The 19,539-nt window shown below is 37.9% G+C and overlaps 1 protein-coding gene, 1 non-coding gene and 1 pseudogene across 2 annotated transcripts; 1 reads left to right on the top strand and 2 right to left on the bottom strand.

The window, feature by feature from the left end:
* Positions 1-1,032: 1,032 nt before the first annotated feature.
* On the top strand, positions 1,033-2,040 carry LOC149022526 (putative CCR4-associated factor 1 homolog 11 pseudogene; annotated as a pseudogene).
* A 551-nt stretch (positions 2,041-2,591) lies between these two features.
* LOC149022525 (kinesin-like protein KIN-10A) lies at positions 2,592-6,640 on the bottom strand. Its single transcript, XM_089150593.1, has 6 exons — positions 5,834-6,640; positions 5,559-5,714; positions 5,359-5,466; positions 5,075-5,185; positions 3,221-4,972; positions 2,592-2,969 (listed from the first exon to the last, which is right to left on the bottom strand). The coding sequence occupies exons 1-6, from the start codon at positions 6,485-6,487 to the stop codon at positions 2,772-2,774; spliced, it is 2,979 nt and encodes a 992-aa protein (XP_089006719.1). The 5' UTR covers positions 6,488-6,640; the 3' UTR covers positions 2,592-2,771.
* Positions 6,641-19,241: 12,601 nt separating this feature from the next.
* LOC149022524 (U6 spliceosomal RNA) lies at positions 19,242-19,340 on the bottom strand. Its single transcript, XR_016172689.1, has one exon. It is a non-coding gene; the product is annotated as a U6 spliceosomal RNA (small nuclear RNA).
* Positions 19,341-19,539: the final 199 nt, after the last annotated feature.

Below are 19,539 nucleotides of genomic sequence, written 5' to 3'. Positions count from 1 at the left end.
ATCACCTTCTTCAAAGAAGATGACTCTATATCAGAGATTTCTTGTCATTATTTCTTTTGCTGATCTTCAATTTGCAGAAATTCTTTTTACATTTAATGCATGATCGGGATTATTCGCCATATACAACCTAGAGTTGAATGTGGAATATCAAGCAATATTACTCTTAAGTCAGCTAACACTAGAATTCAGCAACAACAATATATTTAGCTTTAACAACAAAAGTCTTATATACAAACACTTGACCTATCATGCTCGGGGGGAGTAGAGAGAGATATAAACATCTCACATCTCGACCTCCTCGTACACAAAGCATAAAAGGTTTAAAAAGTGACAAGTAGCCATGCTCGACGAAAGAGGTCTAGATATACAAGTCTAAAAGACTACTATACTAGAAACCTATGAGTCGATCACAATCACTCTGCTCGACCGACATTGGAAGGACGCTGCTCGACCAGATCAATAACTCTACTCGACCAACATTGGGAAGAAAATGGGCTTCACAAATGACTAAGACCCATTAAAGTTTTCGGGCTTCCTGAATAAGACCTATAAATTAAGCATAAATGGGCTTCACTTATTATATATACAACACAATAAGTGACGTGCATTTGCACGTGCACATTTTTACTAGTATATATATATATATATATTTGTATTTTATCCAAAAAAGTAAACATTTATGTTTGTGATATTTTAAAGGATTTTTTGGATAATATTTTTAATTTTTTTTCGTTTCGTTTCGTTGAGTATTTAAATAGAAAATAAAGCAGGTTTTTTTTTTCTTTTTCTTTTTTTTTCAATAGGATTCAGCGAAGGACTTTTAAAAGTCGTTTGCTAAATCCTATTGCGATTTGGAAAAAAAAAACCTGCTTTATTTTCTATTTAAATACTCAACGAAACGAAACGATCTCCTGCTCATTTTTTAAGTTTTTAACACACTCCTATCTCTCTGTCTCAAATTGCTTCACTCGCTCACTGAAGACTGAACAGTAGAGTTAGTTTCTTCTGGTCTGAACAGTAGAGTTAGCTCTCATGAAGACGCAGGAAGCGAGTAACAGGGTGGTGTATCCGGAGAACCTTTGGGATGAAAATGTTGAGATCGTGAATGTATGGACTCATAATCTCGAGTATGAGTTCAGTCGGATCAGAGCGGCTACCAACTTCTGTCCGTTTATTTCCATAGATACTGAGTTTCCTGGAACTATAATTCATCCGAACAAACCCAACCACAGCATGAGTTCATCTGAGCGTTATAAACTTATGAAGGCCAATGTAGATTCACTCCACCTCATTCAACTTGGGATCACTATTACTAGTTTGAACGGTGATATCCCTGCATTTGGAGGTCATCGTGTGGTTTGGCAGTTCAACTTCAAAGATTTTGATATTTCAAGTGACAGATATTCATCAGATTCCATTGAACTTCTCAAGAAACAAGGTATAGATTTTGAGAAGAACAGAAGAGAGGGGATTGATTCTTTACATTTCTGTAAGTTGTTGTTTTCATCTGGTTTGGTGTTTCACCGTACAAATTGGTTTAGATGGATTACCTTTCATGGCGCATATGATTTTGCTTATCTGCTGAAAGTTCTTACAAGGAAGCCATTACCAGATGATCTTGTTGGCTTTTACACTCTTATGAATTTGTATTTTGGGGTGCGAGTTTATGACCTCAAACAGATTATTAAATTCTATAATGGTGTATATGGTGGTTTGGAACGTGTGGCTGCAACATATGGAGTGAAACGTAGAGCTGGGAATGCTCACTGTGCTGGTTCTGATAGCCTGTTGACTTGGAAACTTTTTCAGAAAATTGTCCCAAAAGGCACTGAAAAAGTTGAAAGAGCTGATGGTATTCTGTTTGGACTCGATATTGATTCTAAGCCAGCAACGCTAGTACCACCTCTAATTCTTCGTCGCATGGTACTTGCTTCATTCATGCCTCCTGCTAGTTGTGGTTTACTCACCATGCCTGTGGATCCTGGCTTCACCAAAATGCGACTTGCTTATCCTTGCTTCATTGGAATGCAATATGTGTGATAATGATTCTTATTCCTGGAGCTTCTTCATGAAGTCTGATTGACAACTTAAATATCTTGTCCTGTTTCAATGTAAATTTTTAATATTTAGTTGTAAAATTTGTTCTTGAATCCGAAATTTGTAAGGAAAGTTGTAATTCAAGGACCAAGTTAGCACATTTAATATTATACTTTTAATTAGGATTGTTAGTCTCTGGATTATTCATTATTGTTTGTCACCAGATCCATCAATATTTTATTTGCTTTGTCAATTCGAAATCGCAGCTCACAAGTAAAATAAATTGGTTTAACTTTCTCCACTGCATAATATGAAGAGGAAATTGTTAATTCTAATTGCTTCTATAAGCAATGGTTATTCTGTATGATCTCTTCTGGCCTGAAAATTATATTTGTGACTTGCTCAGCTTTAAGCTCGTGAAAGAAATAATTTACAGAAGAAATCATCTGATGATCAAAGTTCATTATTGGTGCGGAATGCATCATCTCTCATTCATGACCAGGTCTTGCAGTATCAGACCCCAAGACTAACCCAAATCAACTTTTGTACAGAAATTTTTTTCTGGATGAATTTCACAATAAAATTGAATAAACGAGAAACAACATACATTGATGGTAAAAATTGGAAACAAAATCAGGGTCATCCAACAAACCCCTTGGAGAGAGCATACTGGCTTTTCAAAACACAGAACAAATGATGTGGGGGAAAGGGGCTCTTATACAAGTAACACATTCTTATACAGGAAGCACATTTTGAAGTACATGTGGAAGTTTATTCTCCAGCGAGCTAAAGGGAAGAAGGTTAGTCTCTTGGGTTGCCTTGACTGGACGCAAGCAAGCCAAGTGGCCGTGCAATTGATTGTTGCAAACAGGGAGTTTGCTTGCTTGAATTGTTTCTTCTTTCTCTTTCACAACTGGAGCACCTGTAGGATCCTGCACACAAAACACAGATTTTCTGTAAGAACCCATAACAAAGCATAGACAACATTTATATACCACAGTTAGAACAGATTATCCATATGCATGACATCTTAAAAGCCTAAAAGAAAGCATAATAAAATTTGGTACTGCATGTTTTTAGTGGTTCAACTGATTCCCCCCCATGTCTAAGCATATCGAGTATGGTATAAACAGCATGAAATTTTGAACAGTTTAATGTGCTGCAACAAGCTCAAAATACATACCCCAAGCATGAGAAATGTGAATCCTTGCTTGGTAGTGTTGTCCTCCACAAGATGGGTCTCAATCAACTTCCGCAGATCTGCGAGGCTGGAATCCTTTACAATCTTAAACTTCTTAATGAACTTCCCAGAATTCTCCTTTGAGGCTTCCCATTTCACATACACCTCAAGGAGACCATCTGTGTTTCTGTCTTCTGGCCTGTTGTTCTCCTTTGAGTCCTGGGCAACTTCACAAGGTAGCCACCGATTTGTATTCAGTGGGACAGCTTCTGTTGATTTCTCCTCCACAAATTTAAGTGTTGCAGGTGGCTTTGCTTCAGGAGTTGGATTCGGTGTTCGCATGACGTTTTTATCTGTTACATCAGCTAGAACTTGATCACTTAACCCAAACTCTGGCCTACGAACAGTTTGATGCTCTGATATCCTGTTGGAAAGAGAGCACATTTTAACTGATTCATCATCAGCTTTTGTCACAGGAGATGATTGGATGTCAGAAGGTAGGGGTCTTTTAGGATAAGGTGTTGCATTTCTGACATGTTGTGCAAGCTCTCTGTGGTTCCCACAAAGCAGGAAAATGTTTTGGATTCTTGTTCTTCTATCGTAGACTACCTCTCTTGTACTTTCCAATTCACCCAGTGCTCCTGGACTCACATTCTTGTCTTCACTTCTATTTCTGCTATAATCAAATTTGTCTCTATAATTACTGCTACTAATTAGTTCTGGTACCAGCTTCTCTGCACTGACGGAATAACACCCCTTGTTGAGATTGATCTGTTGACTAGAGACATCAATTGGGCTTAAATTTACAGTTGTTTCCTCTACTATTTCTTTCTCCACCTCATCATCATCTACATTCTCTCTGTCTCGTCCCTCATTTTCCTCTTCAAACACAGTACTCAAACATACTTTCTCAGTAAATTTTGGTGTGACAATCATATCATCATCTGCTTCCTCTTCTGCAGCATTCCAACAATGAACCTTAGACTGTGTGTGGTAACTAAAGTTGTCAGTTTGATGTACAATGCCACCTATCTCTTTCACTTCATGAGCAATTGGTTGCCTGTCCCCTATATCCAAGTCCATGGATTTCTCCATTCCATGGTCTCCATCTGAATAAACCTCCTTTAGTCTTTTCACAAGGCTGCTTTCATCCATGTCTTGTAAACTATGCTCATCAGCACTGCTATTTGTTGAACTACTAAGTGCAGTTTCAATTTCCTCCAACCGCCGTCTCAGCATCTCAACCTCCTGCTGTTGTCGCAATATTTTCTCTTCCATTCTCTTCTTACCGATTTCAACAAACTCATTTGCCTTTTGGTGGCACTCCTGCAGCCTCTTCTCCAACTCAAGTTTCAAAAACTGAGTTCTTTCATTGACCTTCACATTGATCTCTTCTTCAGTCAGTCCAGAATCCCTCCCTTCAACTAACTCCAGTTTAGCCCTTAGAGCAGCGATTTCTTCTTCTTTTCTCAATAGCTCTTTTTCTGCTTCACGACGTTCCTTCTCCCTAAGATTGTTCTCCAATTGTAGCTTCAAAATAAACTGATCCATGGCTGCAACCTGTGAACTTAAAGCTACAGCAGATGTGGCATCCTCAGCACCACATTTGTCCTTGGTTGGTGTATTAAAGCCACGCACAATGCACTTGGCCTTTGCCCCATATTCCAGGGTGGAAATTGTCTTGTGGATTTCCTTCGGATCAGGACTTGCGCACAATATCATCAAGATTTTTGATTTATCATCCTCAAAAGAATCCTAGAAAAAAAAAAAAACAGGCACAGTAATAGCCAGGCATAAATTACATTTGCTGTTTCTCTCAAAATGAAGAAATCAATCACAAGGGGAAAGCTAAATTACTTGCAGAAGCATGGTTAGCTTGCTATCTCTAAACGGAACATGAGAATCACCATTTGCTATGGATTCAACTACCCTCTTCAGGGCAATATTTCCTTGGTTGATCTTTGCTGTCTGTTAACTCATGAAAGGAATAAATTAGCCATCAAGCATAGGTAAGTCATTGCGATCAATTGAGAAACGACCGCATAAGCTATTGAAATTCATATCATGATTAATAAAAGTAGCATATCCTGGACTTATGAGTCTTGTGATTGTAATTAAAGTATAAGATAATATAATCTTACCTGCATCTTTGCCTCAAATCCAATCTGGCCAGCCTGCTCAATGTTTTCGGAACCAGCCATGTCAACAAGCATCAATCTTCCTCCCACAGACGGAACATCCAAGACAATCTACCAAAGATATTATGAGATAAATGTTAACATAGCAGCTAAACTATTAAAAGATAAAACCGTAAATAGAAAATGCAGCTAAAATGACAAACCATGCAATGGCTTCTGGAGCTTCTTTCATTGCAATTAGTGTTTTTGACAATTCTTCTCTTTTCTACATTTGCAACCTCTCTAGTTATCTTCCCAGCTTCATGTCCAGAGATAAAAGTTGCATTCTTTGCTTTCTTCCCCATGACTTCAAGTCTCACCTGGAACTCAAAAAACACATAACCAAACTGATAATAGCACAAGAATCATCACAACAAACATGGTACATTGGCATTAATCACACAAGAATTCCTTGTATTCTGTAGATTTAGTAACTTACCTTTGAAGCGTTTCCCCTGCTAAATCCAAGGTTCAATCCTCCGCCATTGTTATTTGATAACAGATCATAAATCTCCTCATTGTATATCTCCAAAACTGATACCTGAACAAATGTTCCGAAGCCCAAACGCTGACCACAACCGCTTTCTTCTTTTTCCTCATTCCCTTCACCAAGAATCTCTCTCAGAGCTCTGTACACAATCCCTGGCTGCTTTGGGCACCCAAACATTGTGTAGCTCTTGCCAGAACCCGTTGGACCATACATCATGATTGTGCATTTGGCCCCCAATTTGACTCCATTTATCCTCGATTCCACAAATCTTTTGTAGAACCCATCGAGATCTTCTTCCTCTGATGTAGAAACACCATCAAGACTGAAATCTCTGTAGCCTATATCAGTTCGTACCCGAACACTCTTGTCGGAAGAGAGATGCAATGCTGAAACAGGCTTGTCTTTCCGGTGTGGGTAGTTTCGTATTCGACCAATGACTTCGATTGGATGCTCTGCAGGTGGGTTTTCTTTAGCTGCAGAGGTTGGATTCGAAGATGGGTGAGTGATTTTTACATGAAGTGGATTTGGGCGATACTTCGACTGAGGTGTTCTTATTGGAGTTGTTTGTCCGTGGACGGATTTAGATGAAGGTGTAGGTGCCATTGAAGAAAACCCAGAAAGAAAACGACAGGATTCTTGCTCTATGAAGAAATGAAGAATGTTAGGTGGAAAAGATCTTGAAACAATTAAAATGGGACGAAAGAAGGAGCTGATTTTAGAAACCAAAGAGAAGAACTAAAAGTTCTGGGTGGACCAGACAAGGAGGGCGCGTTTTGAAATTTGAAATAAATGTAGCCGTTATGATATATAACTTAATTATCTTACAATAACGCAAGTGACGCTTGAGCTGTCGAGATCTTCTCCCCTTTTTTTTCTTCGTTTTTTATTGAAATTTTGCTTTACTAGATAAAGAAGGCTATTACAATTTTTTCTTTTTTCTTTTTTCTTTTTTTAAGAATTGGTAACTTTATATTCATGTACCAACTAAACAACCCTCGATAGTGATTATTATTATATTATATATGTGGTTTTTTTTTTTTTTGCTTGGATGATTATACGTATGGGAGATGGGGTCAAAATTCTAACCTCCTACTTAGAGGTGTTAGTTTTTTAACTAATTGAGTCATCTTTCAGGGTTATTTATAAGGGTGTCAATCGGTACAGTACCAACTTTAAATATCGAAAATCAGAACCGTAACGTACCGAATTTAAATCGGTACGGTACGGTTTCGGTATTAAATCGGTACGAAAAAACGTTTAAACACGGTATTTAGTGCTATATAATTTTGGTACGAATGAATTTATGCCACTGTTGTCATTAGTTCATCAAGTACCTAATAAAATTGTGATCAAGCAATCAATAGAATTTGAAATTAACAGAAATAAAACAAGTAAATCTAATTAATAAAGACAAAACAAGTAAATAAGAGGAGTGAATGATGAAACGAAAAATTGAAATAAGGAATTAAGGATAGGGTAAAGGTAAAGTGTTTTAATTGTAAAATTAAAATTTATATCCTTTAATTTGATACGGTACTAATTTGGTACGATTTCGGTACATACCAACCGTATGAGTACTGGACACCGGAACCATACCGAAGAAATTCGGTTTCGGTACGTTCCGTACTGAATTTTGAACGATACGGTGCGGTTTTGGATAACTCGATTTGGTACGGTTTCGGTACGCAATTGACACCCTTAATTATTGTTAGGAATTCTAACCTTTACGCAACGGATAATATCATAGAACAGAGTAGAGGAAACAATCAATCTCACAACACAGGTGTAATATCCAGCCCTATTCAAACCTTGACCCTGACCCGGATCCACTATTGTATTCAGGTCCGAGGACCCGAAGCGGTGGAAGAAGAGATTTATGGACCATTTTGATTGATGATCATGATTCGGAGACCGAGCCCATGGACATTGACAATGATACCCCTTGCTTAAATGCATTGTCAGTGTTTAAGGAAAGTCTGCGCATCAGAGAAGATTAATATGGTTGATGTACCAAATGACCTCCTATGCACAATCCGAAGGTATTCCCCGAAACTAGACTTCTTGATTGAATTGTAGAAGAAAACCTCACTCAATTTGACCTTGTATAGCCTTTCAAATCCCTACTTGAAGTTGTTGTTCTAAACCTGAGTTTTCTGCTGAAAACATTTTTGGTCGATCATTTTGGTCGATACCATCGACCAAGGACCATCGACCAAAATGTCCCACGCCAAGTTAATGATTCCATGGAATATTCCTTTTCTATTTAATATGACCTCGAGCCTTGAGCCTTTTGCAATCATTTTTCTCACGGGAACGGGGGAGAGCTTCCCAAAGCAGCTCCTTGGTTAGTGTGAAGGGTATCTCATCAAAGACACTTAGTTTATCATTGATTCTTGCCTTCATCTTCTACACTAAGGTATGACTCTTCATTCCACTCTCTATCCTACCATTTCCTACTCTTTCCTATTGTCATCTTGCTGATGGGACATTTGGAATGGTGCTGCAACCTTGCAACCACCACTCCAAGTGCCTACTCATGCTCAATCCATGATTCCCTTAGCCATTCATTGATGCTAATGCTTATATCTCATGCCTAGCATATTTATTCCATGATTTACCTATTAACATCATACCATTTGATATCAAACTGAGCTATAGAGTGTATTATGTCCATGTTTAGCATTGCCATATAATTCCAATCGAATTTCTATTAGTTCCCCTAGCTATTGCATGCTATTTCTCATCAATGCAATCAATTCCAACTCATGCCATGATGTTTATCACTTGAACTTAATAGCTCAAATTGGGGCTTTTTAATTAGACCATTGGATTGGGTTAATTCCTTGATTTATAGTGTCCTACTACTGTTGTTAAGTATGCCTCCAAGTTTCAGATTGATCCGAACACCGGAAGACTCATTTCGGACCAAAATCCCTAAAATCCACTATTCTGCCCGAGGATTATTTTGGTCGATCATTTTGGTCGATCATTTTGGTCGATCATTTTGGTCGATACCATCGACCAAAACCATCGACCAAAGTTGTTGCTGACAGCAACCTTGGTCAGTTTTGACTCAAATGACATCCGATCTTCCCGACTTCTTTCCTAACTTATTATTGATGTTTGTTTAGGGCCTTAACACTTCTATTGGACTATTCTTGGTATTCTCAATTCATCATCAACTCATCCAAGGTAAGGATGGTTATATCCATAAACATATAAGTCATTAAATATTGAACTATGCTTTGTTCAAAGAATGAAATCCTAAATTTCTATCAATCATTATGATACTGATACATATGTGTTAGAACAAGAACATTTAAATCTTTATACATTTGTTGTGTTACTCTATCATTTTGATTTGCTTATGTTTATAATGATTCGTTTTAATATCATGATTTGAGTACTATTATGAATATGCATTGGATGCATGAGAAATGATGAGATCGATGTGTGATTGCTTACGATGACTTGGGATTGGAGGGTGTCCCACCGACACTCGTCCTTGGACATCGAAGGGAATAGTATGGGATGTTCTCCGATGGTGCCTATCGACACTCTCCCGAGTTATTGGATGACATACATAGGAGTGTCTAGTTGTGTGGCTAGGTTCATCCTTGTCGTGTCGACCCGAATCGGAAGGGCATTGAGACCGAACAACCCGTGGTAGTGTATGGTTGGATGGGCGCTCTAGGCCGGTAGCCAATCCGGTAGGGGACATAAACCATGCTACGGATACCCGAAAGGGGCCATTTATTGGTAGAGTTGCATATGGATAGACTTGGGCTCACGGGCGCTCAAGACCGGTAACCAATCCGTGAGAGGACGGAGAGCTCCCGTTACTATATGTGGATGACCAATAGGGTTGATGAGTCCGAAACCGGGATTTCGCTGACTCTAGTGTGAAGGATACGAGAAAGGATCGCGGGCGAGGAATTGACGATCCGAATCTAACTTGACCGACCGAGTAGATGACTTGCATTGGACAGGCTCACCGTGACATGCGCCAGATCCTGACCAAATGGTGATGTGAGAGTGCGGTGACCGATTCCCCTTACCATGGTTTTTGATGACTTTACAGATCTTCCCGGGCATTCCCAAGATATGGAAATGGGAGAGCGACGACCCGAGAAGTACGGTGCTATGACTAAAGCATGTCTACCTAGAGACCAGCATTCATAGAGTTAGGCTCATATCCGCATCATATGTTCCATATCCCATTGCATTATTATATGTTCCGAATGTGTATGATTTCTAATTATGGAATAACTCCTTGCTGAGTTCTTCGAACTCATCCCTTTGTGCAAATGTTTTAGATTACATTCCAGTACCGAAGATTACGATGGCACCTCCTATGAGGCGAACATGATTCCACATACTACCCTCCGGATAATGGCGCGGTGAGGATTCGATATTGGAGCCGAGGAGGATTATTATTCGCACCAAGGTTAGCCCCACGGTGGCGGGAGCGGCAGCGCAGGGGTTTACTTCATCCGCACCGTTGAGGAGACTACCATTAGTATAGAAGAAACCCTAGCATAGTGCCCCATTCCCGGTGTATTTGTGGAACCTTAGATTTTGTAATTAACTTGTCTTGAATTATTCGGTGATACTTGGATATGTAACTAACTTGATTTAATACTTTTCCGCTGCTCTAAGAGGGTGGCTACCATACCTTCTCACCCTTTATGATTTTGATCATACCTTATTTATTATCTATATTCCGCACTCTGATTTAATTAATTTTGTCTTATTCATGATACTTGATATTAGTTGTTTTTACCATTGATTATTACTGGTCATGATTGTGTTACCGTGTATGTGGGAGGCATGGACCTCAGATCATTGATCCTTGGACTGTGGATCACATCCCGGGTATTCCAAATGGGGTACCGGCTGGGTGGATGTGACAACAGGGATTTTACTTGGTTCGGTCTTTCGACCTACATCCAAGGATGAGATATGCTCTCACCAAGCATATGCAATCGAAGAATAACAGAGAGGATTATAGCCCTAGAGTATTGACAATAACCTATACAAAGGACAAGAAAGACAGAACCAAGACCAGGAACAATCACACCTGAAACCACAGATGAAAACCCAGCTTCTTCTTCCTTCGAGCGTTCAACCGAAAGCATACAAGAGTACTTCCACGCTCCAACAGCAGCAGCTGTTCAAACACCTTTGCTAGAGTCAATTGAGCAGCCAAATCACTCAAGGAACAGAAGTTAATCCAAGCTTCTTGCACACAGAACCAGCAAGGACTCCAGAGAACCGAACTCAAGAGAGAATGAGGAGAGAGAGAGGTTTGATCGTATGAAAGTGAAATCCCTAAACCCCAATTACATATCATGACACAAGACTAAGTGAAAGTACCCACTTACCCTTAAAACAAACTAATAAGACATATCATATCCTAATACATGGAAAAAGACCAACATGCCCATGTTTTACATATTACATTCTCCACCTTGACTCTGTTATTTTGCCGACGCATATACCTGAGAGAACACAACCCATCAAACAAAATATAAAACAATGTAAAGCAATTTATAGAGATAATAATTTCAATAAGTTTAAGGCAGACTTAAACTTATTAACAGGTACAACCTTAGTCATAATATCTGCAGGGTTAATAGAAGTATCTATCTTACACACATCAACTAAACCCTTAGCAATAATATCTCTAATAAAATGCAACTTTACATCAACATGCTTTGTTCTTTCATGAAACACACTGTTCCTAGCAAGACATAAAGCACTCTGGGAATCACAATAAACAAGAGAATGCAAGTCATGAAAACCAAGCTCCCCTAAAAGCCCCTTAAGCCACATGCATTCCTTCACAGCCTCAGACAAAGCAATGTACTCAGCCTCAATGGTTGAAAGAGCCACCACATGTTGGAGGGTGGACTTCCAACTCACTAGATTCCCACCAAGAGTAAACAAGTATCCAGTAATGGACCTTCTCTTATCCAAATCAGAGGCAAAATCTGAGTCACAATATCCAACAATGTCTAACTTATCAACACAAGAGTTATCATGAACAATTTTATAAGATGCAGAATTTTTCAGATATCTCAATAACCACATAATTGCATCCCAATGTGAATCACATGGCCTACTCATGTATCTACAAATAAGACCAATTGCATAAGCAACATCAGGCCTACAACAAACCATAGAATACATGAGACTACCAACACATTCTTGATATGGTCTATCAGTTACAGCAGCAATAGAATCCATTCTAAGCTTAAAATGAGCACCAAGAGGAATATTAACAGTTCTAATATTATCATGTCCAAACTTGTTAACAAGTTTATGAATATAATCAACTTGAGACAAAGTCAAAACACCACTAGGCCTATTTCTATGAATATCAATGCCAAGAATCCTTTTAGCAGCCCCTAAATCTTTCATTTCAAACTCAGATTTCAACATAGACTTTAATTTACAAATCTGAGATTTATCCTTTGATACAATAAGAATGTCATCAACATAAAGTAAAAGATAAATGAAAGAATTAGTGCTAAACTCACAATAATAAATACAACTATCATAGGAGCTTCTCTTGTAACCATTCTTAAGCATGAATTCATCAAACCTTTTATACCATTGCCTAGGAGATTGTTTCAAGCCATACAATGACCTTAACAATAAACAAACCTTTGTCTCACTCCCCTTCATAACAAAGCCCTCAGGCTGAACCATATAAATATGCTCATCTAACTTACCATTCAAGAATGTAGTTTTCACATCTAATTGTTCAAGTTCAAGATCAAAGAGAGCAACTAGGGCAAGAAGAACTCTAATAGAAGTATGTTTCACAACAGGTGAAAATACTTCATTATAATCAATTCCCTCAACTTGGGAATACCCCTTAGCTACTAATCTTGCCTTATACCTTGGTTGTTCAACACCAGGAATACCAGCCTTAAATTTATAAATCCACTTACAACCAATTAGTTTCTTTTCTTTGGGTCTATCCACAAGAGTCCAAGTCTGATTTTTCATTAAAGATTCCATCTCATCTTTCATGGCAACAAGCCAAAGCTTGTTGTCCCCACATTCAAGAGACTCTTTATAGGTTCTAGGCTCACTTCCCTCAAGTTGGTCAGCTACATTTAAAGCATAAGAAATCAGATTTGGACTCCCATTAGAATCACACATATTAGCATATCTAGAAGGTCTCTTTATCTCTCTTCTAGACCTATCTCTTGCCAATAAATAACCATCTAAAGGATCCTCATCTTTAAGCTCTTCTTTAATATCAAAAGAATCACTACCAACTTCCAAATCATCATCCTCAATCTTAGGATCAGATTCATCAACCACAGTTTTAGACTTATCCCCTAACTCCACCTCAAATATAGCCTTGTCTAGATCATTGGAGTTAGGTCTAACACTTGATGAATCAATTTTCAGAAATTCAAGTTCATTGAATTTAACATCTCTACTAATTACAATTTTCTTATCTTGTAAACACCAAAGCCTATATCCTTTAACTCCTAAAGGATACCCTAGGAAGATACACTTCCTACCCCTAGGCTCAAGTTTACCCTTGTTTTGATGAACAAAACAAACACAACCAAAAGGTTTCAACAAATTGTAATCAATATGCACTTTACTCCACCTATAATCAGGTGTTTCAAAATCAACAGAGGAACAAGGAGATTTATTAATGACATAACAAGCTGTACTAGCAGCTTCAGCCCAGAATTTCTTACTTAGGCCAGATTCAATCAACATGCATCTAACCCTATCCATGATTGTCCTATTCATCCTCTCAGCCACTCCATTCTGCTGAGGAGTATAAGTGCATGTTCTATGTCTAGTAATACTATGTTCCTTACAAAAAATCACAAACTTTTCATTCACAAATTCAAGACCATTATCAGTTTTAAGTTTCTTGATTTTCTTTTCAGTTTGATTTTCAACCAATATTTTCCACTCTAGGAACTTATCAAAGACAGGTGATTTATCCCTAAGAAAATACAGCCATGTCTTTTTAGAGTAATCATCAATAATAGACAAGAAATATTGGGCACCAGAAAGAGATAAAGGTACATGTGGACTTCCCCACAAATCAGAATGTATATATTCAAGTACATGAGAGGTTTTATATGAAGAATGAGGGAATTTAGTCTTATGGAGCTTACCCATGGCACACACATCACAAAAAGTCAAAGGGCTAAATTTCTTAAGACTTATCTGGCCACTTTTGTACAAGTGTCCAAGCCCCTTACTACTTATATGACCCAATCTCTTATGCCATAGCTCCACCTCACTAAGAACCCCACTAGAGACTGATGCAGCCCCTAAAACCACACTTCCATTTAAGAAGTATAAACCATTCTTCAAATCAGCAGTTAGAATTACACTACTACCCCTCATAACCCTAAGAGAACCATCCCTAGAGGTATAATGAAAACCCCTAGTATCAAGCTGACTCAGGGACAGCAGGTTTCTCCTAAGTCCAGGTACATGTCTCACCTCCTTTAAGTCTCTAACAGTCCCATCATTCAATTTAAGTCTTATTGATCCAATCCCCACAACATCACAAGCATGATCATTACCCATTAATACTTTACCACCTCTAATAGACTCAAAAGTGATAAACCACTCCCTTCTAGGAGTCATATGAAAGGTACAGCCTGAATCTAAGATCTAGGCATCATGATCACTACATGATGAAACCACTAGTGCATCACTAGTAACATCAACCACATGAGTGGCCTCCATTCTCTCATTTCCATTCTCACTTTGCAACTTTTGAAGTCTCTCTCTACAAAACTTTCTTATGTGTCCCTCTTTCTTACAATAATAACAAACCCTCTTGTTATTATTAGACTTTCCATTAAAATTCTGATTTATACTAACATTATCATTCTTTACAACAAACTTCTTCTTTTTCTTATTAATATTATTGAACTTCTTCTTAGTTTCATTCATGCCTCTACTATTAGAGTTAACATACAAACTAGGGCTGCAACTGGGCCGGGCTAGGCCGGGCTTTTGCAATCCCAAGCCCAGCCCTATATGGTATAATTTGAGCCCATTCCCGCCTGGCCCTAGTTCGGGCCAATAATATGCCCCGGCCCTAAGTCCACACAAGCCAAGCCCATTCCCGCCCTAATTTGCCCTAATTGGGCCGGGTAGGGATGGGTTGGCCCTAATTGGCCCGAGCCCGATTGACCCGCCCGCCCCGGCCCCGATGCCGTCCTGGCCCTAATGGCCGCCCCGGCCCTAATTGGCCCCGTCCGCCCCGATTGCCCCGTCCCCGGCCCTAATTGGCCCGGGAGAGCCAGGCCGCCCGGCCCCGATTGGCCCAGCCCTAATTGGCCTTGTCCCTAGCTTTAATTGGCCATATCTTTGGTCGTAAATATCAAATGTAAGACAGTAGTAATTAAAATACATATTAAAGTAATTAAATACTTAAATTCCAAATTCAATTCGGAAAATAAAATATTAAAGATGTCAACAAATAATCCAAAACTTAGATTCAATATGTATTTAACTATTTATACCCATTTAGATTTTAGAGAAATAGAGAAATCCAAATTTCTAAATTTCTAGGGTTTTTAATTTGCCTCTCTCTCTCTCTCTAAATTTCTAGGGTTTTTAATTCTCTCTCTCTCTCTCTCTCTCTCTCTCTCTCTCTCTCTTATTCTGTTTTTCCTTTGGTTTTCTCCAAGACAAAGAGTTAAAATTATTCATGAAATAGAATAAGTAGAGAGAAGAATTGTAATTAAATTTAGGCATATTTGAAAGTCAAGTCAATTATAGAGAATGTCACACAAACTCTTTTGTAAACTTAGAAACATCGAGATTCATAATTCAAAAGGAATCGATAAATGAAAATTTTATCTTCAAAGTCAAGAATTTAAGCCGTAGGTAGGTAAGTTTCATTCCAACTGCTCAATAAATTGATATCTTTATTCAATACAAAAAAATCATATTCAAAACCTTGTTAACAAGTAAATCGACAATAATTTAGTATTCAACAAAAAAAAGTATTTTTCATAGTTAAAGAAAATGATGTTTTAGTTACAAACATTGCTATATGTTTTTAATAATTTTTTTGAAATATCACAAGAGATTTGTTAGATATTAATGATGAGAAGTTAGGGTATAGATTTGTTAGATATTAATTCTTTATGTAATAGTTTTTATTATTTATAATATATTATCTCGCCTTAGTCAAAAAACAAAATCCATATTTTATTGAACTAAAAATGATTTTGTTGGAAAAATAAAATTACCTTAAAAATAATATAAAAAGTGAATTTATAGTCTAATATGATCAAAGTGACTAAATATCAAAATCAAGACTCATATCAATGTTAGTATGAAGATCGGGGTAAAATCTAGTCGTAGTACATGATCATCGTCAAATTAATATTAAGATTAGAGCCAAAATTAGGGTCGGATCGGGGCCAAAATCAAATAGATGCTTATTACATTGGTAATGAGGTTATAGTTTATTTTTATTAATTTTCTACAAAACATGATCATGTTTTTAAAATTTGACACGGTCAAGTATCCACTATATGTATTACAATTAATCCTCTCAATGTGGGTGGAGGGTCCGAGTCTTAGACTCAAACGGGCAGGGATCGGGTCGGGGCAATATCGGGGTCAAGATCGGGGCGGAATCGGGGCCAAAATCGGGGCTAGGATTAGGGCCAAAACGGGGCTAGGATCAAGGCCGGGCGGGGCCAAAATCGGGGCCGGGTCGGGGCCAAAATCGGGGCCGGGTCGGGCAAGATCGGGGCCAAAATCGGGGCAAGATCGGGGCCAAAATCGGGGCAAGATCGGGCCAAAAATCAGGGACGGGCCGGGATGGGATGGGCGGGCTAGAGAGTAATCCCGGCCCGCCGGCCCTAGTTCGGAGCCGATATTTTGGCCCTAACCCGCCCTTAGGGCCAAAACTTTAGCCCAAGCCCTATTCGGGCTCAGGGCGGGCTTAGGGCGGGTCAAGGCCGCCAGGGCCAAACTTGCACCCCTAATACAAACCCTCACTAGCATGCTTTCCCTTCTTCTCACATTTCAATTCTATATCCTTAATTTTCAATGCTTCCATCACATCATCAAATGTTATAGATTGTCTACCATACTTTATAGCATTTTTGACATCAACATGAGAATCAGGAAAAGATTTCAACAATAGGACAGCAAGGGTATTATCAGATAACTCTTCATCCAAATCAATCAAATCACATGACAATTTATAAAAGTCTTCTGCATTATCAGTTAAAGACTTAGAAGCATCCATCTTGAAACTAAATAATTGTTCTTTCAATAATGTAACACTAGGAATAGAAGCAGCCATATATAATTGTTCAAATTTAAGCCAAACCTGGGCAGCCGTCTTACATTCTCTTACCCTTCTCATCACGGTGTTACTCAAGTGCAAAATGATAATGCTATAGCACATATCTTGCATATCTTCATTTTCTTCATCAGTCATGGTCAAGGAGATCTCTTTATCAGTCCTTAAAGCCTTATGGCACTTGTTTTGTACAAGTATAGCATGCATCCTATTTTTCCATACCATATAATCTCCCTTACCATCAAATTTCTACAACTCATACCAGGTTGGGGCCATGATAAAAGAATAAAGGAATATAAAATCTAATTATATCTAATTAAGTAAACCAGTAATTCAATTGATATTATCTACTAAATAAATTCAAAACTTAACTATAACAGTTTCTGAAATATATATAGTAAACCAATATCAAATTTGAGACAAGAAACAAGATAACAGAATCTTTAAGACTATATATGAATATTATATTTCAATAATAATAAAGAATGATGTTAACAGTAAGTGACAATACACATCAGAAAATTCAAACCTATATGCAATTAACAATCTGAGAATCAATATTTGATTAATAACAGATTATAAACATGAAACTATAACCAATTTCATACAAGCAGCCTGCAAATCATAAAAGCCCCAAAATTTTACAAGCAACCCTAATGGCGGAACCTATGTACAGGTTAGCAGTACCAAAATAATTGCAAGATCAGATCAAGAATTAGAGATTTTATTTACAAATCACATCACACAATCAATTACATGTAAAGCCCTAAATCAATTTAGCAAAACCTTAAGCTAGGGTTTCGGTCTGAGATCAGAGTTACCAGAAAATTGAAATCGAATGTGAAAATAAAATCAGCAGCACTTGCTAAGCATATTTGATGAAAGTATTAATGAAAAGAAGCAAGAAAAGAGTAATCAAAGATAATCAATGGTTAACAGTTGCAGCCAGTGACAGAATCGAGCTCTGATACCAAGAACTGTTAGGAATTCTAACCTTTACGCAGTGGATAATATCATAGAACAGTAGAGAGGAAACAATCAATCTCACAACACAAGGATTTTACTTGGTTCGGTCTTCGACCTACATCCAAGGATGAGATATGCTCTCACCAAGCATATGCAATCGAAGAATAACAGAGAGGATTACAGCCCTAGAGTATTGACAATAACCTATACAAAGGACAAGAAAGACAGAACCAAGACCAGGAACAATCACACCTGAAACCACAGATGAAAACCCAGCTTCTTCTTCCTTTGAGCGTTCAACCGAAAGCATACAAGAGTACTTCCACGCTCCAACAGCAGCAGCTGTTCAAACACCTTTGCTAGAGTCAATCGAGCAGCCAAATCACTCAAGGAACAGAAGTTAATCCAAGCTTCTTGCACACAGAACCAGCAAGAACTCCAGAGAACCGAACTCAAGAGAGAATGAGGAGAGAGAGAGGTTTGATCGTATGAAAGTGAAATCCCTAAACCCCAATTACATATCATGACACAAGACTAAGTGAAAGTACCCACTTACCCTTAAAACAAACTAATAAGACATATCATATCCTAATACATGGAAAAAGACCAACATGCCCCTGTTTTACATATTACAATTATATATGCAAGATTTTGCTTTTAAAATTAATGAAATTTGACTTTATACTATGACATGTTGGTGTTCGTCAACTGACAACTCATTAAAATTACTTTTGAGATCTTTAATATTTAATATAAAGAGTCCTATGGTCAGCTCCACGTAAATGATTAATTGAGAACATATCTGGGCCGTTCAATTTCTACTACGTATCATGGAATCTGCTTTATAATGGGTTTAGCGTGAGAATCGGCCCAAACCTTAAATTAACCTTGACCTTACTTTTATTACTATTCTACCGAAAAAGAAAAAAAAAAACCTTGACCTTGTGTGGGCTGAGCAGGTTGTATTGTTGTAATCATACATTCAACCTCAATCCAGACAAGAAAAAATTTCCATATTTATTGCCCTACATTTATTTATTTTTGTGGCTCAAAACAGAAATTTTGGACCATTTTTCAATTTTTGCGTGCCATCCTTTTACATGGGCCATGTTAATCTTCTCTATGTTGTTTCAATTCATTAGGCTTACCAGAGCCAAATTAGACTAGTCAAGCATTTAACTTTGATCCAATATTGACCAAATAGGCGCTAAATCTTAATGCTAAAAAAAATCCTACCTATTTGATTTAAAATATTTTAAAAAAATTAAGAAAAAAATAAACCCAATCTCTAGGTCTCTGACACCATAAATTTTTTATTGTACAAATTAACACCCAAACTACACAAAAAATCCTC

The sequence above is a fragment of the Hakea prostrata genome, chromosome 3 (assembly GCF_041222555.1).
Source record: "Hakea prostrata isolate BN-2017 chromosome 3, UWA_Hpros_2, whole genome shotgun sequence".
NCBI classification, from domain to species: Eukaryota; Viridiplantae; Streptophyta; class Magnoliopsida; order Proteales; family Proteaceae; genus Hakea; species Hakea prostrata.
The sequence above is the reverse complement of the archived record's forward strand: the minus strand, read 5'-3'. Positions and strand labels throughout refer to the sequence as shown.